At 32.7% G+C, this 25,687-nt stretch overlaps 1 protein-coding gene across 1 annotated transcript; it reads left to right on the forward strand.

Annotated features, from left to right (window-relative positions):
* Positions 1–4,390: 4,390 nt before the first annotated feature.
* On the forward strand, positions 4,391–21,641 carry LOC126739626 (homer protein homolog 2). The gene is made up of 7 exons (XM_050445385.1): positions 4,391–4,502; positions 6,871–7,159; positions 7,213–7,384; positions 7,605–7,821; positions 12,172–12,356; positions 12,417–12,556; positions 21,193–21,641. Exons 1-7 carry the CDS (start codon positions 4,477–4,479, stop codon positions 21,376–21,378), a joined length of 1,215 nt encoding a protein of 404 aa, XP_050301342.1. The 5' UTR covers positions 4,391–4,476; the 3' UTR covers positions 21,379–21,641.
* Positions 21,642–25,687: the final 4,046 nt, after the last annotated feature.

Genomic DNA, 25,687 nt, shown 5'->3' on the forward strand with positions numbered 1-25,687 from the left:
TTTATTTATTTCATACTTACCTTAAACAAACTGCAAGACGCTGCCTGTGAAATAGCTCTTCTCCAGTGTGTATCCTATTTTTTCAATTCATTTGAAATTTTTGAAAACAATACGTTAAAGCAATTTTTCGACATCCTAAAATATTGATGAAATTTGACATCAGCATGAAGCAGTTCTTTATACAGTGTCGCGTATTTTCCTTCAATATCTCTTTTTTTCCATGCATCATGGATCCATTTCCGTTTTTTTGCTTGGCTTGCTTCCGCTTCTTCCTCTTCGTCCAAACATATATACCAATTATTGTTAATTCTTCATCGGTGAAACTTGCCATCTTTGAAACAGATTGGTCACCGACACCGAATACATTCCGTGTGTGTACGAATAGACAAAACGAATCAGTCAAAAAAGTTCTGTGACGTAACGGCACCGGTTCGGCGCCGGAACTGTGGCGTGACTGATGTGTTTGAATCGACCTTAATTCGGTTACTTCGGCGGTACGTCATCATATGGTTCCGCTCGAATGACGTCATGTCTAACAGCTGTTAGAGTCTGAATATTAATCTAAGCTATACGTTGGGAAATACAGTGATTTTTCGGTAACCGGTGAAACGGCGACAGTTAATTCTAAATCACCGTGATTTTAAACAGTGATTTGAATCACTGCAGTGACTTGAGTATACACACATATTAAAGTTAAACCCAAAATGAAAATAAAAATAAGAACAGCTGGGTATCTGGCAACGAATACGAATTATGCAGCTCTTAACGGTTTTTTTTTCATTGACCTTCGTCATAATATTTATTGATTTCACTATCACCACATAAATTGCTCTCAGCTTAATGTGATTTAATTCTAATGAATATAGTATGTAGCCATATTATGTAAAAATAAAATCAAGTTTCGGGTTTATGAATCACCTACATTCAAAAATAAACATTTTTTATTAATCGAACACATAACATTATTTGTAATTGGTAATAAATTACAAAAAAAATATAAAAAACTTTTTTAAAGCAAAACCAAAACGCATAATGAAAAAACAAAAAAATTAAACTCTTTAAATAAATAAAATTAATAAAACAAAAGATGCTTACTTTTTTCCCAATGAAAAATTAGCATTAAGAAAAATAAGTTCTTCAGCTTTGTTAAAACTTAATTTATTTCTACGCTCAGTTAATATTAAGCCGGCTTTGGAAAACAGCCTCTCACATGGAACCGATGTTGCTGTAACACAAAGTCTTTCCTTAACAAGTTCGCTTAGGTTGGGGAAATTAAAATGCTGTTCTCTCCAAAATTTTAATGAATCCTGTCTTGGCAAAATGTCAAGTTCTAAATAACGCTGCACTTCGATAATGGATTTACTGATTGCATTATGTTTATGTTGTTGCAGTGAACTTTCTTTACTATGTTGTAAATGTCCCCATATCGAAAATTCTCCTTCTTCTTCTTCTTCGTCAACTGAGTTTAAATCATCGCACGGATTTTCAGTTAGTTATTGCTTTTTTGTCTCAATTTTAGCAGCAACCAAAGTGACCTGTTTTTTTGTATTGTCCGCTATTCCACTGTGTTAGAATGCCAGCAATTTGAATCGCGGATCCAAAAATTATGCCATAGTCAAAATATTACTACTAGTTTAATCTGGAATATAATCCGTCTTTTAACTTAGTTATCACACGGACTACACTATCGCCATGCTTTTTTTTAGAAGATTGGCACAAACAACAAATAGGTCATTAACTAAAGGAATGACATACGAACCTGTTATATAATTTTATCCACTTATTGTTTGTGTTTTTTTTAAATGGACGCAATACTTTAGAAAGTTCCTTACATAGACTCCATTCAGAAGGACTTTTCAACAGGCACATTTTCGTGGTCTAAAATTGCTATTGTGCTTTTTACAGCATTTTCTAAAATTACAATGCGGTCAAGCATGTAAAATGTAGAATTCCACCTAGTGGCTACGTCCTGAATTAATTTTAGTGGTTCAGCAGATGGATTAATTTGCTTTTGATATTCTGTTAGCTTTTGTGTAGCTACATATATAGCTTCGCCTAAAATGTCCAACAATTGCTCCAACTTTAGTAAAAAGATCAACAATATTGGGCTCAGACAAAGAATCTTTAACTATCAAATTTAATGTGTGGGCAAAACATCCAAAATGTTTCCACCCTGATTCCTTAATTATGGCGTTTTTAATATTGGTGGCGTTATCAGAAACTACCAAAATTATTTTATCTAACAGGTTACAATCTGATACAATTCGGTTTATTGTTGCAGCTAAATTTTGGCCATTATGATGGTCTTTCATGCGGCTGAACATTCAAGCAGCAAAGATCTTAATTGGAGGGATTAGTGTACTGGAAATTTTTTTCCTATTAGGCAGTTCATATAAGGGATTTAGTGCGTGAATAAATTCTCTAAACCCTGTGTCCTCTACAATTCTGAAGCTCTGAAAATCTTTAAAGAACAACTGCAAACATTTTTCGTTTATATTACATGTTGCATAATAATTGTCACCTTTAACAGGCGTAAAAAAATCCAGATTTCACTAGTTTTCGCTTTTTTGGACATGTTACAAACTGAAAATAAACGAAATAAATTAAAATTAAAAAAACTTTTTTAAATACAAGCTTATTTGAATGTACTAAAAAGAATAAAATAAACTTTTCCCTTAAAACTTTTACCATCAGTCATAACGTCCCTACACAATTTACTTAGTTGGAAAATTTTAAAAATTAAAATTAATCAGATCAAGTTATAATTTACTTCTTTATCTACACAGGTAAATCTCGCGACAAGCTTATATATCATATAAATTGTGCAGTGACGTTAAGGTTGATGGTAAAAGTTTTAAGGGAAAAGGTTATTTTATTCTTTTTATAGTACATTCAAATAAAAGCTTGTAAAATACTTTAATGTATATTTTTTTATTTTTCTACAGTCATGCCGTTTATTAATTCATTCATATTATGTATTCATTTAATTAATATTTAAAAGATTAAAAAAAATAATTCGCAGGTTACAATTTATAAAGAAAATCCGGACTAAAACAACTAAATATTTTTATTTAAAATTCACTTAGACCATAATTTAGTTACCTATACAGTTTTATTCTTACGATAACAGAAACCGGTACTGAACTAACTAAATTCTAAGTTCAATAAAATTAAAAAATTTACAGGAAAAATTATAAAAATACACGTTTCCTTATTTGTTTACGACGCAAACAGCAGAGATAAACTAAAATTAAAAGCTTTTATTTTATCTGTGTTGAACAAATTTACTTTAACATTGCTGGCCTATTACCCCGACTGCCGAAAGAAAAAAAAACGACAACATAACATTCGCAGAAAAAAGCGGCGCCCTTTGTCGGTATCAGTCGAGCGTTTGTGTATGTTCTCTTTGACTTGGTGCTCGCCACGTCTAAACAATATAACTGATATAAATTATAAATACCATATCTGCTAAATCATCGTTTTCCTTCACATATTACTTTTTATTTTAAATAATAATGTATATCATATTTCGAGCAGCGCGGTCATCCAATGCGTGTCGTGTCGATTGCAGTATTCGCTTCGATCACTGATCATCGTATTTGCAAAAAGTCAATCACCGGTAGCGGCAGTGATTTTCGATTCACCGGTGAAATATCGCGGTTATCGATATATCGCCCAACACTACTGAGTTTCATCGGTATTGAATTCGTTTTGAAGACTGACTTAAACCATGAAAACACCCATTTGTCTAAGTTTTCAAAACGTTTTAAGTCTAAATCCGATATCATACATTTTTAGGATCATATCTAGATCGTATCAAAATACAAATTAATTTCGCCCTGATACGTTTATAAAGGGCAGACATTTGCCCAAGATGAAATACAATAAACAAAAAAGTTACTGGCGTAAACGTAACCTCACTCATATTTTTTTCCACAGAAATAAACACAAACTAATCAAAAATCAATTTAAAAAAATATCAGTGCAACCTCACCTTTACGTTCTTCACTGTATTTTTTGCAAATCTATTCGCTCTTTTGATAATTTATTCTTTTCTGCATTTTTGTTGGGTTTAGATGTCTTAACTGCCTCATATACATTAATATTAAATAAATTAAAACTAATACTAAGAAATGTAATGCTTCTCGACACTAAAAAAATACAAAAAAATTTACATCAATATTTATTGTTTATTATTGTATAGCTTCCCTTTGACTTTAACATAATATCGAGTCTCGGGAGACCGCGAACCTAACAAACGCTTAATGCGCCTTATACGCTTATAAGCGCTTACTCGCCAAGTTATTTATGGCTTTAAGTTCGTGACGTTCCTTCCACCACTCCATTGACGTCTATCAATGTCAAAAAGCAGCTGTCATCAGTCAGTCCTGTCCTGTCAATTAAAAAATAAGATTGTTGATCGGAATTTGTTGTTAATTTTTTAGAAAAATAAAAGTTGAAAATATCGATTTCTTAATGACTTCCGGAAAAGAAACCATGGGGTAAGCCATATCCATAATTAAATGCCAATTTTAAAAACTGTTTTATTGGTAATTCGGACGTTATATGGTATAGTTATTTAGCACAGTGGATTTCATGAAGGAATCACACCCAGTTCTTGTTTTTTTTTAATTTATTTTTTATTTATTTATTCGCCTTATAATAAACTTGCAAATTAATAAATAAAATTGTTGAAAAGGCTTGTGGATGTCACACCCAGACATTTATAATTCAATAAAATATCTAAAAAACTATACAGGCTTGAACAAATTGTATGTTTAGGTCAAAACTTTCAGTCCTAAACTTTGCCAACAATACTGGCAATTATCTGATATATATTGTATGAAAATTATAAGGAAATCTATTATTAACAAAGCTAGAACAATAAATTATTCATGATAATCATATTTTCATTATTTTTAATTTTTAAAATTGTGTTATAAAGGGCTCATATGATAGAAATGTATAGACATATATAGAATGTTTAATACTATTTTAAATTTACTATTAAATTGATTTCTTTGATATTCCTTAGAACCCTGTTAATTGTTAGACTGCTTTAATCTGCCAAGAAACTATAATTAGAATAAAATAAATGTCAGTCCAAATAGTTGAACAAAATTTGGCTAAAAATATACCTAATTTCCTTTGGTTCTATACCTACTAATGATGTAGAACTTTTGTATATTATCTTTAAACACTTTTAAAATTCCATCTTATTTATGTGTTCAACTATTCATTTCCAAATCAAAGACAATTCAAGTCAATTATGCTTTATTGTATGAGGAGCTAAGACTCCTATTTACAAAGCTGAATTAAAAAAGAAAAAATGTTAGATAAAGGTATAAAAAACAATTTTTATGTATAACAAAATAACAACAAAAGGCAGACAAACATGAACAACAATAAGTTAACAATACTTACAATTTACAATGATAGATGATAAAATTCCTTAAGAGAATAAAAGGCCTTGCTTAACAATACTTTCTTCACCTGTTTAAAAAGTCCCTCACTATCTAAATTTTTGATTTTCAGAAGCAGATGGTTAAATATTTTTATTCACTCATATATGATTGAACTCTTAGTCAAGGAAGTTTTTAGAATGGGTATTCCCAAATTCTTGGTTCTGAACCTTGTTACCATTAATTGCATTGTTCTGCTATTTAGTGATCTTTTGTATTTTTTGTAAATCATATATATGTCCAAATTTTTGCTGCCCTTACCGAAAAACATGAGGATGTCAATTTTTTTTCTCGAGATCTGTGTATGGCCATCAAACTTCAACCACCAATCCCAAAAACTTGTAAGTTGCCTACTTAATGAGACATCTAGAACTATATCAGTACAGTACATTTAAAGTTTATATTAGTTTTTTTTGAGCAATAAAAATCAACCAAGACAGAAGTTAAACACTTCACATATGGTTTCTGATTAGTTAAGTAAGACTGTAGCCAGTTGAGAGTAACTCTTTGAAAACCCTAATAAGTAAGTTTCTGCAGCAGTATTCCTTAATTCACACAGCCACTTCCCCAAAAATTTGTTGGATTCCAAACTGGCTAATATTTAAAAATTTATGTTTTTAAAGAAATGACATCATTCTAGATTTGACTATCTTTTCTATAACTTAGATAAAGTAGGAAGAAGGGATATAGGGTTATAGAAAAAAAAGGATCTTTAAAACTGCCACCTTTAAACAGAGGTCTTACCAAAGCTGAATTTAAACTATATGGGAATATACTTGAATCAAAAGAATTATTTATTGTAGTAGCTAAAACACACAATCTGGCAGCCTGGTAAATATTTCTACTGAAACTTCAGTCAATTCCTCATGAGTTTTTATTCTGAATTTGTCTAAGTATGGTTTTAATTTCATTAATATGAGTATGAAATAAGCTAAATGAACCAGACACTGAAATATGTCTCAAATATTGCATAGGATCCAACCCATATGGCATCTGGCAAGTCAGCTTTTGAGCAATAGAGCAATGAAAATCATTAAAATTGTTAACATTAATCTGATGCTGATTACTAGAACTGACAGTCATGCCTCTCAAATTATTAATTATGTGACAAATTTCTTTAGACTTGTTTTTGCCTGATTAATTTGATTGTTATAAAAATTTTGTTTTGTGAACTTAATTACTATGCAATAAATCACTTTATATGTGTCAAAAATGTTATAAAAAATGTGGCACAAAATAGCTTTCTACCCTTATTTTCTTTGTAACCCATGGCTTCCTAATTTTTTCCCCTTACATTTTTTTGAGGACAATTTTCCTGAAAAACTTGACAATTTGGACATTTTCAATCCCCGCTCTCTGAATAAAATGTATGCGTTTTTGCCACTTTTTTCAACCTTTATCTTTACAGTGAACAACCAATTTTCACATGTAAGGCCCATGTCTTTCACATTGACCCAAAGACGAAAAGGTCCTGGATGCCTGCATCAAGCACAGCAGTGAGTGTATCATTTTTCTACGATTCTTCTCGTAGCTTATACAGGATAATAAGTGTGGAAGGCCAAAAAGCTGTGATAAACAGCACAGTCACCCCTAACATGACTTTTACAAAAACATCTCAGAAGTTTGGGCAATGGTCTGATGTTAGGGCAAACACAGTGTATGGGCTGGGATTTTCTTCAGAGGCTGAGTTACAGAAGGTAACATTTTTAACTAGGGGCATTTAATAGTGAAAAAATGTTTTTTATTTTAGTTTATTGATAAGTTTAGTGAGGTTAAAGAAGCTACAAGATCAGCCATAAGTAAAGTTACTGCAAATGGAGGGTCTGCTGTAACTCCTGTGACTAGCGCAAATGCTAGCCCAATTAATGCAAGAACTGCTTCTAGTAATCAAGAAAATGCTGATAACCTTTTGGAACCACCAGGTAAATATTTGCTATTTCCCTTTTTCTGCCTATAAATCATCCATTTATCAGGAGATAAGAATGAGGCAAAGTAAATAGTTTAATATAAGTTTAAATTGATAAGTCCAGTGCGACAGTTCACTTTATTGCACTGTGAGTAATAACAAGTAAATTATCCCCTTTTAAATTACATTTTGGAGTTCCAATTTTCTGTTGAAATAAATGTTTAAATGATCATAAGGTACTGCTGCACTTCCTCCAATACCAAACATTAAAGATCAAGACGATTCGGGACACGGACGTTCGCATTCCTTATCAGGAATCCAGAGTTCTGAGAGTCCCAGTCACCAGGTAAAAATGGAAAAACCTACTTTTAGCAGCACGGGCGGATCCCCAAACAACGTCGAGATGCAACTGAAGTACGAAAATGACCGTCTTAAGTTAGCCTTGGCGCAAAGGTAAGTCCTGTCATTAAATGTTTATTTGTTGCATATTTTTGGTTTTTAATTTTTACCATTTATTTAGTAAAAAAAATTAACTACATATTCATATTACAAGAAAAAATATAATTAATAATTTTAATACAAAATAACTATTTACACTTGTTAAAACTTTTGTCATTTATACATTATACCATTACCTTCTTACTAATATACATATTATCTTTGTATATTATAGACAAACTGACATGAAAAATTGTTTAGAAATAAGTGGTTTTATACTAAATTTACAATCAAATGATTTTTACATGCACTTTTAAAAAATCAAATTCAAAACCAACACAGAGTTGTTGATACAGCATTGCTATGAGCTAAATTAATTCTAATACAATACATATATCACAGAGTAGAGAAGGAGATTCTTGAGTATAAAATGGGAGGTGTGTATAATATACAGTGGTGGCCAAAAGTATGGAAACTTTTTTAATTTGTATTATTTTTTTTTTAGGAAACCAGGAACTATAATAAAGTTACTTATATTGTGATAAAGGATATATAATATATTACTTAACTTAACATATTAATTTAAAATTAAATGTATTATAAAAAGAAAATGAAATAAAATTAACATTTTCTTGGCCAAAAGTTTGGAAACTGAAGAAAGTTATTTATATAAATTACACCTAAATCAAAATCTGCTAATATTTTGTGGCATATCCCTCCGAATTTATTACTTCTCTACATCTTCGTGGCATAGAATTGACAAGTCTTGCACAGTCTTCACTGGAAATGGCAGCCCACTCAGTTTGCAGTATTTCCCACAGTTGAGCCTTGTTTGAAATCGAATGGTTTCGAATCTTCCTGTCCAAATGATCCCATAAATTCTCTATGGGATTCAGATCTAGGGACTGTGAAGCCCAATCCATTAAAGCAATGCTCTGTTTATTTAACCAGTTTTTCACAAATTGGGACTTGTGTTTCTTGCTGAAACAACCATCTCAATGGCATTTCCTCCTCAGCATGAGGCAAGATGTTGTTCTCCAATATGTCTTTGTATAGAAATCGGTCCATTATTCCATCCATTTTAACCAGGGGACCAACACCTGATCGGGAGAAACAACCCCACACCATTACGCTTCCACCATGTTTTACCGTAGGCATTTGGTATTTGTGGCTGTACCTTGTACCTGTTGGTTCCGGACATAACGTCTCCCGTCACCCCCAAATAATTGAAACTTACTTTCTTCACTAAACAATACAGTATTCCAATTTTGGTGAGACCAGGTAAGATGATCTCGTGCAAATTTCAAGTGATCCTTTCTATTTTTCTTTGATATTAGTGGTTTCTTTACAGCAACTCTTCCATTAAGCCCCACTTCATTTAGCCTTCTTCTTACCATGTGAGCAGACACAGAAATCCCCATTTCACTCATTTCTCCAGAAATATCTATAGAAGTTTTCTTTGGGTCGTTCATCGATATTCTTTTCATTACCTTCATAGCCCTTTTGGACAACTTTCTTGGTCTTCCTTGCTTGTGGGCTACTGAAACATTTCCTCTCTCTTCAAATTTTTTAATTATTTTTGAAACAGTGCCTTTTAAAATGTTTTGCTGATAAGCTGTTTATTTATTAAAAAAAAAAACATGCTTTATTGTTATTAACAAAGAAAAATTGTTCTAAACAAAGCTACCTTAAATTACTACCACTAAACTTAACCACTACACCCCATACACACTCGAGTTCCAAAACAAACATCAGAAAACAATACATAAGAACAGCAGAAAAAAAAATACATAAAAAGTAAATTAAATTCCATAATTATCCCCTCAAGTATAAGACAGCAAAGAATTCTAATCATACAAACAAATCAAATAAAATTCAAATACTGTAAACTTACACTTAGGGAAAATTAGAATGTGTCGACGTAGTATTCATCCAGTGAATAGTAACATTTTTCGGTCAAAAGTATTTTCAATTTACGTTTAAAAGTGTCAATACATGTTGCCTCCCTGATTCCACCTGGTAAACGATTGAAAATTTTGATTCCCTAGTAGAAAATATTTTTTTTAGTAATTGTGGAGGAGGAGATTGGAAGATTTAGATCGTTCACTTGACGCGTTAAGTATCTTGGATTTGGGGTTATAAATTTAAAGCGATTTGCAAAAAGTAAGCAGGCCACTTCCTGAATGTAGAGGGAGAAGACAGTGTGTATGCCCAGCCTAACAAATAATGGGCGACAGGAATTTCTTGGTTTAGCCCCACAGATGTAACGTACAGCACGCTTCTGTAAAACAAGCAGCATTTGTAGAAGGTAGGCAGCTGCATTACCCCAGAAGCAAATGGCATACCTAAGGTGGGATTCAATTAATGAAAAATATACAGATCTTCCAAACTCCATGCCAAGCTCCAGGGTAGCCGCTCTGACTGCAAAACAACCTGCAGACACCTTTTTGCAAGTACCGAAGATATGCTCTTCAAATCTGAGTTCTCTGTCAATGAATATACCCAAAAATGTTGTATTATCAATCTGCTGAACTACTGAATTAGAAAAAGGCAAGCAAAAGACAGCAAGTTTGATTCAAACCAGAGATTTACTGCCTGAAGATCAGTTGCTAATGTAGTTCGCAGAGGATCTGTGTCTGGGCTGTGCCAAAGAAGTGTGGTATCATCGGAAAATAGAGTAAATTTTCCCCATACATTAATTATAACTTACATCTATAAAATATTAAACTTATAACTTACATCTCTATCACTAGTAGCAGCTTCCACAACATCATTCGATGTTTGGATTATTTTACAGGTATTTCTTTAATTTTACATTTTATCATCACTTTTCGTTCAAAATTGCTTATGTAACCACTATTCATTTGTAAAAAAATGCGTTCTTTCTGATTCTGCATTAAAAAAAGGTGGTTTCCATTTAAAAAACATATTGATGACGTCATATCTTTTACGTAGTAAATTATTTTACGTCTCTCCACGTAGAAAAACTCTAAACCCAATATTAAAATCGACGGGTTCGGGCATTTTTTTCAGAAACGGTTTATTTCATTTTTATTCAATTTATCCGCTACTTTACGCATGCACTGTATAATATGTTATGTCTACGTTATATAGTAGGAGAATTTAAATACTAGTTTGTACATGTACCATCCACATACAACACTACAGAATTTGTTGATTTATAATCTGGTACATACTTATTTCACAAAGCTAACAAAGTAGGATCATCAATATTACCATTAATAAGTTTATGCAATATTAATAAACATGCCATAGTTCGGCGACTTTCTAACGTTTTTAAGCTGTATGTTTTCATGATATCAAATTTGGGAATTACACAGCTGATATGTGCCAGTTATTAATAATATATCTTAATAATTTTTTCTGTGCCATGTTTAAAAAATAATAGTATATAAGCAATAGGGGCTCCATATAATAGAGTAATATGCTAGGTTCTTCCATAAGATACATAGACTGTTCTGACACATTTTAGATTATAAAGGTTTTTACGGTTTCTGACAATAAATCCGTACAAAGCATATAAAATCGCTTTGTTAACAATTTCACTAATATGCATTTTAAAATCAAGTTGCGAATCAAAAACAACACAAAGATTCCGCCACTTCCAACTTGATACAAAACCTCTCCATTAATCTTATTTTTATTTTTTTTCTTGTTAAGCTCATTACATTACATTTGCTAATATTAAAAAGTAGACCATATTTTAGTGACCAACTATAAATTCTGTTCAAATTATCTTGCAGTTTTTGATTTTTTTATATAAGTTAATAATAAACATTCTGAGTTATTAATTTCTTTAGACAAATCATTGAAAACAAAATGTCTGACCTTTATCCTCTAACAAAAACTTTCTATCATCTATGTTTTAAACAAGATTGAAAAAACTGAACTAAATTAGTATTAAACCCAAAATCTTCATCTAATTTGTCTAAAAGAACACTATGCAAGATGTTGTCAAAAGTCTTTGTAAAATCCATGTAATTGATTCAAAAATCTTTGTAGCACAGGATGAAATGGCTTTTGGTCTATAATTCTCGATATTTGCTGAACCTCTTATTTTAAGACTGGAAAAATGGAAAATTTTTTTGGAAAGGTTTTAGTGTTTAAATAGGTTTTTATGGAATTATAAATTCATTCATGTATGTAATTATAAATTGTACATCTACATGGATTTCATAGTTTTAATATTTACATTGAAAAGAAGTTCTGTTGAGTACCATCGATCTTTTTTATATATAATTTTAGGAATCTATTTTTTTAATTACTTGTAGCAATAAAGTCCTGCCCAAGCCAAAATGCCATGTATCAAAAAAAGATTTAACAAGTGATTTAAACTTATTTCAGTTCTGCCAATGCAAAGAAATGGGAAATCGAGCTCACCACCTTGAAAAGTAATAACGCACGGCTGACTAGCGCCCTACAGGAAAGCACGGCAAATGTCGAGGAATGGAAAAGACAATTGGCGAGTCTTAAGGAAGAAAACTCTCGTATGAAGTCCAAGTATCAAAACGATTTAGAAAATAGTAGAGGTATTTACAGCCTTTTACAGTTTATATTGTGATATTGTATATTTAATTTTTCTATTTTAGGTGGCGGTGATATAGGCGACGAATTAAGAAAAGAAGTGCAGTCCCTAAGGCTGAAAGTGGAACAACTAGAGATCGAAGTGCAGAAGAAAAATGACGAGATCAGGAATCTTACGTCTGGCGGGAGACTTCCGGACATCCAGGTATAAAAATTATCATAACAACATTGAATAGAGAGTAGATGGGTGTTCATGTTCAATTTTTAACTTTAACTAGCCTAATTTTTTGAGCCAACCTAGTTCATTAAGAGGTAAAACGGGCCCATGTTACTTGTACAAATGTTTCTATGAACTTTATTTCAAAACAAAGTAAATCAAATCTGCTTTATTATTCTATAACATTTGTTGTAAATAATCTCATATTTAGCTCATATCTAGGCTAAACTAAAAATTAAAGACCTAAGTAGTTAAAAGTGATGAAGAGTTACATGTCAGGTAGAATAATGCACAGTACGTACCACATACAGAATATCTAACCCAGTAAGCTTTTGCCAACAAGTAAATCTATTGTTAAAATATTCTTGAATATCGTAATAGGCTCCTGCAACAAGCAACCCTTTGACTTTAGTTCCTTTAACATATTTTTCCACTAATCTTTTATTTGTAATACATGAATTCCTCACTTTGGCTTTATTCATGTACCTAATGGCCCTTTCTTGTAACACAAATACTGCCTGAATTAGCTGTTTAGCACAAGAACCGCAAGAAGCTCAATATGATGTTCAAATTTTAATGTATGATCAATTTGCAAGCCTAGAAAATTACTTTCAACAGTTCTGACTAAAATTTGATTTTCTAGATCAGCTGGAGGTAAAGTGGACTTAAAAGACATAGTGTTTGTTTTTGAAATATTGAAACGAGTCACACCAATTTTTAATTAGCTGTAGGTCATAGTCGACAAAGTCCATCAAAAACTCCTAATCTCTATTGTTCCATAACACAGTGGCATCATCTGCAAACATAATAAACTTTCTAGAAATATTCAGATCCATAATGTCAAAATAGAACACCAGTATTAAGATCCTCTGGTTAAAGATTTTTTCATAGTATGAGAGTGATCTTATTGCTTAAATATGATTGAAACCAATCGACTCCTCAACCTCTGAATCCACATATCTCCAAATTGTGCACCAATGTCCTGTCATTCACACAATCAACTGCTTTTGTTATGGCACTCCTTGCATAAAATCTCTTCAAGAAATTAAAAATAGCATAATTAGCAGATTTGTTCTTTAGGAACCCAAATTGAACTGTGCTGAACATTTTCTTTTTTAATGGATAATGGGAAACCTGTTTTTTTCAGATTCAAATTTAAAAACTAGCTTTATTATCACAGAGTTGTTGACAAAGCCTTGCAATGAGCTAAATTAGTCCTAATAAAACACAAATATCACGGAGTACAGAACGACATTCTTGAGTATGAAATTGTTTAATATACATTCAAAATTCAACAACATTAAAATACATAAAAAATTAAATACCACTAATTATATAAAAGAAAAGTAAATATTAATTTCAGCTAGTTACATTAAAATTGTCGTCCAGAGTATAACAGGCCTCTGAGACCAATATTTCCTTTAAACCTCTCTTTCAGATCTAACAGGACAGTCTATTTATCCAATGCTAAGAGGAAATTAAAGATTTTCTCATCCACATAAACAAATGACTTTTTTATTCGCGCACTGTGTGATATGGGTAATCTGAAACTGTAAGTGAACCTAGAATGAAAAGAATTGTCTCTTATTTCGTTTATATGAGTTTTGATAATAAAACTTGCAGTCTGTAAGATATACAGGGTTATCCAAATTAAGTGTCCACCATTGGTAACTTTGTTACTAGTGAAAATACAAAGTTGCTTAAATTAGCAAACTAGTAGCATTTTTTAATGTGTATCTTATATTTTTTCAGTTAAAACATCAAATTTGAAAGAAAAAAGTTTATAATGACTTTTCTCCTAGGTTACAAGTTAATAAGTTTTCACACTTTTAACTTTAAAGCGTCGACATTGTCGTACCTTTACTTGTAGATTTGGTTTTTTAAGTAACCCCAGAAAAAGTAATCAAGTGGGGTTAGATCTGGCGATCTGGGAGGCCATTGGGTGAGGCCATATGTTCCTATCCACTGATGATAACGCACCAAACGTTAAAACTGAAACGGACTTATGGACCTCTTGGATGTACTAACAAAAGATTTTCTCTTGTCTAATAATGGTGGTGTTTTCTATTAAGCATTCCAGAATTTCAGAAATTTGATTCATCTGTCCATAAAATGTAACGAAAGTTATTTACATTTTGGCGACAAAGTTTAAATACCAATGGCAAAAACCAAGTCTTCTCTCTGGATCTCCTACCAAAAGCTTTTGAACTGGTTGGTACTTATGCGGAATAAATTTGTACTTTTTAAAAATCTTTTGAACAGTATCATAACTGATATTAGAGTCCTTGAGAATATCAATCTGGTATTGAATTCTCACGATAAGCTTCGAAATATCCAACAACGGCTAAAAAATATGCAATAACTGTAATTTCCGTGGCCTCGCTTATTATGAATTTCTAAAACTAATGTTTCGCGTGTAATTTAATTTTTCCAATAATATATTGAAATCATCTAATTTACCTTAACTAGATTATAAATTTTATACTGGTTTGGTGAAATTGTTATTGTAATCTCTGGACCTAAAAAAATTGAATCTTCGTTCTGTTTAAGTACGTCCATATAACGAGCACCGGATTTAATAATGCACTGTACAAAATAGTTGTTTTAGCTTTTTCTCTAACCTAGAGCCTTTCTTCTTTGTGCTAGTTATAAATTATTTAAGTACTATTCTTACCCGAAAAAAACTCGTATTTGCTGATGATTTTAAGATTTATTCTACTATCGTGAACACAAGTGATTGCCATTCTTTGCAAACTAATTTGAAGTGGGTTGTTTTGGGGTGCACTGATAATGAATTATAATTCTTAACATCTTGGAATTCAATACACTTTCTCAAAAAGTCTGAATCGATGTCGATCTATTTCGGATTTGTGTGTTCGTGTACCTTTGTAACTAAATTTTCGTTTATCACATGTCTCTAATCTTGCATCGATCTTCACGGTTCGCAATTATCAAGGTTTCCATAACACGGAAGCAATAAAAACTTTATTGTTTTGTATGTTCTAAACTTGAATACGAATTCTGTTATTCGGAGCCCCTATTATGCAATTCATAAATATTCTAGAGAAAAGATTCAACGAAAGTTTCTTGAGTTTTTTAAAATTGATTAAAGTTAGATTTTTAAAATCCTCCGCAGGATATTTCATACAATCTCCTTTTAACCCGATTCTCCATGGAATCTCCTGAATTGAGGAGAAATAAAGCTTCCGTTGTTTTGTTACATACAGTTCTGTGTGGAGATATTGATTGTCCTAGTTTACTATAAAAATTATTTTTTTGCGTACTACCATTAAATTTTAGGAATATAAGATTTTATTATACGGCAATATTTACCATTGTATGTAATGTGTACTAACGCTAAAACAATCTCTCAGTCTTGTGATTTAGTTGCGTGCTTACGAGCTGAAGTTGTGAGAGCATATTGAAGATTATCCAATGAAATTTTCTGTTTTTTTTCTTTTTCTCCTAAGCATTTTTCGACTTTACTTTTATGTAAATTTTTCTTTAATGTTTCTGAGATATAATCAAACTTCGGTTGAAAAAATTTTTCTTTCATTTTGGATTGATTTGTTTTTTCTAACTTACTTATTTTTTAGTGTTAAGACTTGTTATCAGAATATTTAAAATACAGTTTATACTTTAATATTATGTAGCATATATCAATGTATCTATATATATTGACGATACCTTAACCCATTCGCGGACAAAACAAACTTTTTTGGGGTCTTCCTAGAACATTTTTTTTTTAGAATCGGCATGTCTTAAGGGCATAAATAATATGTCAGTTAGAATTTTTTTGTTTGTGGTGTTTTTTCGTAAAGAAACACCCAGACTGCTATTGCAGACCTGTCCCTTTGGATAATAACTTGCGTTATATAGGGACAAGACTGCTTATGCAGACAATATATTTATTGAAAGGTTGCATAGGTACTACGAAATAATATATCATGTATAAAAATAAAAGTTTTTATTCACAAAAGTAAGAAACTACAAAAATATTAATTCATATGCTTATAACATAGATATTACAAAAACCGAAATCATTTATTGAAATGAAAATTTTCAAAGCATTGCCCAACACACAATGGGGGATGCGTTTCGCAAACCTTACATCTCCATGATGTCTGCCCGCGTTTGTCATGCTTAGAACACTCCCGGCATCGCAGGAAATGGCTTTTGCGTTTAGAGTTGGGCGGGACTGGTATTTTTTCTAAGACATGTAGAACTTCAGGTACAATTGTCTCCTCAGCTGTAACGTGTGCCGCAGGGACTGAAACTTTTGCAGCTTTTGCTGCACCTTGGTTCACCAGTTTTCTTCCGTCTCTCAAATTGTTTGGAATCCCAAGTAATCCCCTAATGATACTCTCCCGAAATTGATGTAAATTTGTTTTTGATTTTGTGATATCTCGATACAGCAAGAAACTATTTATAACTGTAACATCTAACAGATGAAATATCACCTTTTTGTACCATCTGTTTGATTTTCTGGGGCAGCTATAATAGGAAGTAAACTGATCACATCTGTCTACCCCTGACATATTCATGTTATATTCGTGAATTTCTTTTGGCTTTTGTAGTTTTTTCCCATAAGAATTCGAAACCTCTATCATCGTTGGGTGAAATTTGGTAGTAATGCACAAAACATCGCGCTTGTCCTTCCATTTGCTGACATACACTTTACCATTTCTTTTCCAAATATGGTCGCCTCTTTTGAGTTTTTTTGTCGTAAATACTTTTGGGTTTTAGTACCTGTCGTGTGAGTTTTTCTACGAAGGAGAATTTTGGACAACCCCACGCTATTATAATAAATGTCCATTATCAAGTGATGACCTTTATCTAAAAATGGCTACATTAGTCTGAATACCAATGCCTGTAGCTTGGAAACTTCTCCATCGTCCTGTTTTCCTTTATATATTTCAATGTTATGATTGTACCCATTTGGAGAGCATAATTCAAAGAATTTAATTCCATATTTGGCACGTTTATTTTTTATATATTGCCTAAAGCTCAATCTGCCTCGGTGCAATAAAAGCGACTCATCCAGTGCTAATGCCTCTTCCGGGGAAAAGGCTTTTTGATAATTGCGTATCAAAATTTATAGCAGAGAAGTAACTTTATTCAGACGATCGACATTTAATTTTTCCTTGGTGCAGTTGAACGCCCGTAGTAATTGCTCATACCTCCTTCCAGTCATTACGTTGGAAAATATGGGATGATAGTAAAGGGGATTCAAGGAGAATATTTTTCGCACAGTTGGAAAACGTATTTGGGCTTGAAGAAGTGACAATCCAAAAAACTTACACATTTCTTCAAAATTGGTGTTCGGAAATGATGCCATTCGCGCATACCTTGCATGGGGTCTGTTGGTCGTTTCCATTTTTTTCCCATACTCATTAGTGCATGATGTCAAAAGATCCATCACTTCATCATCCCACAAAGTTTTGAAAACTTCCAGCGGTGATGGTACATGATCAAATCTTAATTTGATCCCAGCATTTGCGTTGTCAAAGTTGAAATCCGGAATGTCTTCAACGTCGCTGTGCCATTCCTTATCGCTGTCTGACTAATTATAGCTTGGCGATGGTAACGGTTCTGCGTCATTCGATGCTGAACTGATATCCTCGTTCTCAGAAGCGGTACTTTCTTGAGTTTCATCAGAGCTATTATTTGATGGAACATAGTCTTCATCCCCACTTGTTGATGAGTTATGATAAGGATCCTCATCACTTTGTTGACTAGCCTCATCCGAACTAGACGATACTGATTCAGCAGTCTCGACTTCATCATAAAACTTCAACAGCCTAGCTTCTTCTTTTTCGTCCATTTTTCTGCAAAAAAATAGAATTTTACTTGTACTGCCGAGACAAGTAGCTTATGTAATACAGAATGTCCATTCACAGTATGTACTTGCCTAGATTTTCTGGCGAGGAGGGGCTCATGCAATGAGATGTTTTTTATCTGTTTTGGTTACCAAAATCTATACACCTAAAAAAATTTTGAACCTAACCTAACTACCACACAACGAATTTTCGGGCTACACAGCTGCAGCTACATAAGCAAAAACGTGTAAAAACAAAATATTATACTGTGCCCTAGTTATTTATTGTGTGCACTACTTTTCAATGTTAGTTTTCTATTATCACCACCAACTCCAGATTGAAACTGGCCAAAACCATATGTAAATACAATTTCCAAAAAAAAATGAGCCCTGTTTCTACTTATTTTTCACCTCTAAAACTTACCGAACACAGGCGCACTTTATTGGCACACAAACCACGTCTGATTGTCTAACCTTATGTAGATTTTGTCTGCACTTGCAGTCTTGGCGCCAAAAGATCAGCTGACTGTCAACACATGAGCAGGTAACATATATGCATACGCTTCGTGGGACGATTCTCAGTATTATTGTAGTATTTAGTGGGACACAACAGATCTTTCTAAACCTTAGTACACGCTAATAACGACTGCAATTGAAGACTTGTCCTCTGGGGACGATCAAATTGCGTCTTCATTTGCAGGCGTGCCCCTGCACGTCTGTCTGCATATGTAGACGTGGCCGTGAATGGTTAAGAATTATTACAACATTGTAATTTTTTGCCTTATAAATGGTATTTTGTTGGGTTGTACTTCAAATAAATAAACAACCCTTTTAGTCCTCTGCCCGACTGCCTTACCTAGAATTAAGGTCTTTTTTCTAGCATCATGGCTGATTTTGGCATATGAAAAAATATCAGTATTGTTCTCAAGTGCAGCAGTACCTTGTAGTTTTTTCATTTTCGAACAATATCATTTGTTATCCATTTCCAAAGCTTTAATAGACCCGTATTTGTTCCTCGCATTTCTTCGCGTAATTTCAAGAGTAGGTTGGTCTTCTAATTGCTTTGAATTATATTCCGTTTGAAAGTTAAATAATTTTAGCTGTAGGTCTTTACCTTTCTGTAAAAAAGCTTGATTATTTTGTTCCAAAGCTTTTATTGAGGTCTGTTAATTTTCACCCTTTTTTTTCAGAGTTTCTTCAGAACTTCTTTTTGTAATCATAGATGTTTATAGGTTGTAACATGTCCAATTGCGTAGAAAAAGCCTTTTCAGCATCAGACACTTTATCTTCGAAAACTCACGTTGTACATTTATTTTTCTTTGGCTATTATTTTTGGCATAAAAGTTTATATCCTTCCAATTTGATGATTTGTTGTTGTCATCTCTCCATACAGCTTATATATAAAATCTTAATATTAATATCTTAACATTGGCTGTTTTGGATTGAGCGCAACATCTACACAGGGGACAGAGGGGGATATTTTGTTGATAAGCAGGCTTAGTATTCCATGTTGCTATAGTGATTACTCAATTCTAACACAAGAAAATAAAGTGATATAACAAACAAGTCCGAAGACGGTCACATATATTGGGAAAAAGGAAATTGAGGGCATTTTTTTGAGGGCGAATTGGGAAAGTGTCATCCTTATAGGTTGTCATAAAAGACGAAATATTTGTGACGGAAAAATCTGAGTTTTTTGAGTATTGTATTAAACTTTTTCCCTTCAATAACAGCAGGCGCGGAGATATATAGGTAGCTAGCAAACAATATATGTGCGTTCTCGACTAGTTGCTAGATATCGATCGGAGCTAGCTTCTCGCACATGCAAAAATATCTAGAAAAAAACACTAAGTAGCAACATTGGATTCTTGCATAGTAAATATATGAAGAATTCTATGTTGCCAAGTTTTTTTTATTAACTTTTTCGTTAAGAATCTTTTTTTATTCTTTATTAGTCTTAATGTATACAGTGCATTTTTTTTATCTCGGGTCATAGGGTTTTACGTGTAATATTTTCAACCCCATGTTAGAACCTGTTCTATTTAATCGATAGGATTGAAACTTGGAACAAGTTATTAAACTTCAACTTTCAAGTCTGTTAACAGCAAACTTCAGTTAACAGACTTTAAAAAATCCCATTATTTTGCAAAAAAATTGGCGAGAAACCTATTTAAAATACGTTTTTCTGATGAAAAAGTTTGCTTTTTCTGCACCTCGTAACCTTCATTACCTTTACACTTCAAAGAAGGTAGACAAATATCTGACAGTGACACAAAATAATTTCCTCAAAATCTCAAAAATATATTTTCAAAAATCAACAATAAACAAATAAAACCTTTCAAATAAATTGTTCAAAGTGACCTCCCAATTGAGCAAAACAAAAGCCCAGACAGTTGTAGAAATGTCTTTTAACATTACATAACAAATATTACACGTAAAACCCTATGACCCCAGATAAAAAAAAGCACTGTATATTGTTAGTTAGCAAATAAAAGACAATTCTTAAGAGTACATTTTTAGCTGTTACAAAATTCAACACATTAAAAAAATATTCAGTGGTTTAGAAAAAATATATATTGTATAAAAAATTGGAAAATCGATTCGATATCATTGTCTGAGAGATGGTGAACTCAAATACCTCACCTATGACTTGTAGCTAGTCTTATTCTAGGCATTCAATGTTCTAAGTATAAAATGCTATTGCACGCAATGCAACAGAAATTTGTAATTCCAAGTTTAGATTCTATTAAAACACTCCTTGAATGATAAAAAGAACGTTTTAATTGATTTTAATTTCACTCTCTAGTCGTTACAAAAAGAAAACCAAGAACTGCAAGCGACCGTAAAACTAGCTCAATCGGAGCTGGATATCGCCCTGAGCGCCCACGAATCCCAAAAGCAAATCCTGCTGACGCTCAATCAACAATTGGCGGCACGGATCCACGAACTTGCCACCATACACGACGAGATGACCACCGCGTTGCAAACATGAAACCGCTTCTATCGGGGTTAGTAAGAACGAATTTTCGTGTTTTGGGGAGCGCCCCCAACCGGGTAAAGTATGAGTTTAAACGCGAGTAGATTATTTACTTTCTAATTTTTAACCGATTTTATTATTATTTATGGGGGAAATCAGCTGTTACGTCATGAGAGTTATTAAGGCTTTTTAGTTGTATGTAACAGTGGCGGCTCGTCCTAGGGGGCCAAGGAGCCATGGCACTGGTCGTAAAATATAGTATTATTTATACAGTAAAAGCTCTTTATTTGCGGGGTATACGTTCCGTAAATATGTCGCGAATAAAGAAACCGCGAATATGGAATGGTAATTTATATGGGATTAGAGGGGATATGTTCCTAGGTGACAAAATAACAAACAAATACATACATACATACATACATATACAGTGTGGCCCAAATTGGGTGTACATGTATGGGTATCTTGGAAACTATAAGAGATAGAAAATTGGTTAAATAGGGAAAGTTGTAGGCCATTTAGTTACCAATTAAGTGCCGCTTTCAGAACGATTTTATCTTTTTCCGATTTTGAAATATTTGGAAAAAATCAAAAAGTTGCATTATGGAAAAAGGGCTGTATTTTTTTTATTTCAACGTATTTTTAAAATCTGTAAAAACATTATTAGGGCAACTTTTTAAGGACAACGCATACCTGAATTCAGTTTTTGTTTTCGACGTTTCGGTTCTGAGTTTCCATCCTCAACTTCTTTTTTTCTTATGGCGGCCATTTTGTTTTTTTGCTGAATTAAAAAGATCTTTTTCTTCCCTTTAAAATGATGTATAACACTTTATGAAAATATTTTGTGTTTAAGTCAAAAAATTAGATTTTACTTTATTTTTCGCTGAGTTGGCCATGACTTTTATTGGCATTTTGTCATACACACAATTTTTATTACCTTACTAACTTGCTAACTTATACTTTTACGTAATTTCTAACTAAAACAATTAACTACTTGTAACAATAATATTACATTAAACTATTCAAAATGACGGCTATTTTTGTTAAAACATTTTTCACATTTCTTTAAAACACTTCTAGTTACCTTGCGCAGGGTGTTTCTATTTATATTATTTAAGACATTCCGAACCCTATCCTCTAGTTGTTTGAGTGTCGCAGGAGGTTCAAATTCGTAAACTTCATTTTTAACATATCCCCAAAGATAAAAATCCAGGGGTGTAATATCTGGAGACCTAGCTGGCCAATTTACAGCACCGCGGTTCGCGATAAGTTTATTATTAAATGCTTGCGTTAACAAGTTTTGAACGTCCCGAGTATTATGTGCGGGACACCCGTCCTGTTGAAACCACACACTCCATATTTGTTCTTCAGGTATTATAGCTCTCACGGCAGGTAATATCTGCTCTTCCAAAAGATTTAAATATCTTTGACCCGTCAGTGTTTGGTTATAAATAAAGGGCCTAATAAGGTGATTATCTAAAAACAATTATAGCATTTTACTTGAAAATTATTTTGTGGAGTGGGTAATTAACTTACCGTACATACCACACCATACATTAAATCCAAATCTTACTTGTAGTCTACGTTCAGCTACTTCATGAAGATTCTCAGTAGCCCAAAAGTGACGATTATGCCTGTTAAATAAAAGCAGTTGTTAAAAAACGTTTCGTCGGTCCAAATAATTTTCCTGCTGAAATTAGGTATTTCTTGACATTGCCTTACAAACCAGTTTGAAAATTCTAATCGTCTTGGGTAGTCTTTATCCCTTAAACCTTGAACAATAGTAGGCTTATATGGATGATATTTATTTTTTTTAAGGACTCTTTGAATGGTAGTCCTTGGTATATTCATATCAGTTGCAGCTTTTCGGGTCGATGTTTTCGGGTTGGCATTAACATGATCTAAAATGTTTTCATCGCGAGCTTCATTGTCCCTTTGATAATTTTCTGGCGTCGGTATTTCAAAACTTCCATGAGTTCTAAGGTTCATGACAAGCCTAGCGAATAGTCTTGGACCTGGCTGTTGTCTCTCATGATACAGTTCCAAATACCTAGCGATTGCAAGATTTCTATTTCTATTTCTACAAGCATTTCTATTACATGTAATATAACCTTCCAATATGTCAAATTTTTCTTCACTGGTATATTGCATGGCTATTTTCAGAAATTAAAAATTTAAACAAAACTCACTAAAGACAAACGAAAACAACTAGATACGAAAAAACTATTTAACACTAACAAGAACAAAAAATTAACAAGATAAGAACTACTAAACAAGATAAAAAGTTAAATCAAATAAATAATATTTTGCAAAACTGTCAGTAATTGACGCTAAATCATTAAGCAATAATAATTGTTTATATGACAAATCGCCTCCGCATTCATGGCCAACTCCGCGAAAAATTAACTTTGTAACTTTTTGACATAAGAATGAAATATTTTCATAGTGTTATACATCATTTTAAAGGGAAAAAAAAGATCTTTTTAATTTAGCAAAAAAACAAAATGGCCGCCATAAGAAAAAAAGAAGTTGAGGATGAAATCTCAGAACCGAAACGTCGAAAACAAAAACTGAATTCAGGTATGCGTTGTCCTCAAAAAGTTGTCCTAATAATGTTTTTACAGATTTTAAAAATACGTTGAAATAAAAAAAATACAGTCTTTTTTCAAAAATGCAACCTTTTGATTTTTTCCAAATATTTCAAAATCGGAAAAAGATAAAATCGTTCTGAAAGCGGCACTTAATTGGTAACTAAATGCCCTACAACTTTCCCTATTTAACCAATTTTCTATCTCTTATAGTTTCCAAGATACCCATACATGTACACCCAATTTGGGCCACACTGTATAAAGAATGAATTTAATTGAAGTTCTTGACCATATTGATTAATTGTTACCTTCAGGCTTAGGCAATGGCTTAAAGAATTTTGTATTTTTTTCTTGCTTGACATTTTTTAAAAGCTCTTTCAATTCATACTGATATTTAGCAGTGGCATTAGCAATTTGCCTCTTATAATCAGACTTTGTTCGATAAATGGATCAATTTTCATAAAAAAATCACAAAGTTTACTTGCCATTCTTAAACCTTCGCTAAGATTTTTTGAATTAAATGTCACGTTTCCAGTGCTTGTTGAAGCCTCTTCTTTAATAGGCTGTGAATTTAAGATTTCTTCCAAGTCCGTCAAATGTTTATCTTACGATTCAAGCAACTCGAACCCATCTCGTCCTATTTCATTCGCAATTTCGGCTATGTTTGCAGTCAAAATTTGCACAGATTCTTGTCTTCATTGTCCAAAACTAGAACTGCTTTAAGTTTAAATTCTTTTTTTAAATAAGTTTAAACTTCAGAAACAGAGAGATAATTTTAAGAATGAATTCAATAACAGAGGAGCAACCGATTTTCAGGACAGGATGGTCGTTTGAAACGTATTAAGTTTTTATACTAAAATGTATTAAATTAAATAAACTATTTACTGTTATTTCACTGTCGACTTTCATCTTCGCTATAGTTTCAATTCCTGTTTTAGGGATTTTAGTGTCCGAAATAAAACGTAACAGACTAAAATACCAAAGGCTGGGTACATATACATCATCAACTTGTGTACCTGTAGGCTTCGACTTCTGTACTTTTTTCAGCTCTCTCCTAAAAGCACAACGCATGTTATGTTTTTTTTTTTTGAGACGTAATCTCTATTTGTAATTCGATATACTTCTTTGCATTTTTCGAACAGTTTTTTTTAAATTTCGATCCATATACGTTTTAGCATTCTCATCTCATAAACATGGGTTCCTCCTGTACATTTCAATAAATTCTTGATTATTCTTAAAATAGTTATGAAAATTTCTGAACACAACGAAATCTCGCGAGATTGATGAGACTTTGGCATACACGTTGAAACTAGACAGATTTTGCCTCGCGGCAAGTCTAAGACGTCTCCCGCCCGCGTCGGTCTTATCGGTCCATCACACGATACAAAAATTGGTCGATACTGCAACACACACCACGAGATTTGGTATCAGAGACCTTGGCCTCACGGCATGTCACGAGGTAGATCTCCCAATGTGTGGGCTACTTAATATGATGAAATACGTTGGGACACAACAAACACACAAAGGCGTGTGGCTCGGGTAAACTTTTGGAGGACTTATTTAACCTTTTAGTTGCATTTTAAGTTCATGAATTCCCAGTAAAGTGTTGGGTCGTTAATATCCAAATTTAAACTGTACTTTTCAGTATTTATAAAACGGTTGAGACTAAGGGAAAATGAATAAATTAAACAATTTACTGGCAATTTTTTTCTACACACCTGCGTCGAAGGAGAAAATTC

This window comes from Anthonomus grandis, chromosome 1 (genome assembly GCF_022605725.1).
Source record: "Anthonomus grandis grandis chromosome 1, icAntGran1.3, whole genome shotgun sequence".
Taxonomy (NCBI): Eukaryota; Metazoa; Arthropoda; class Insecta; order Coleoptera; family Curculionidae; genus Anthonomus; species Anthonomus grandis.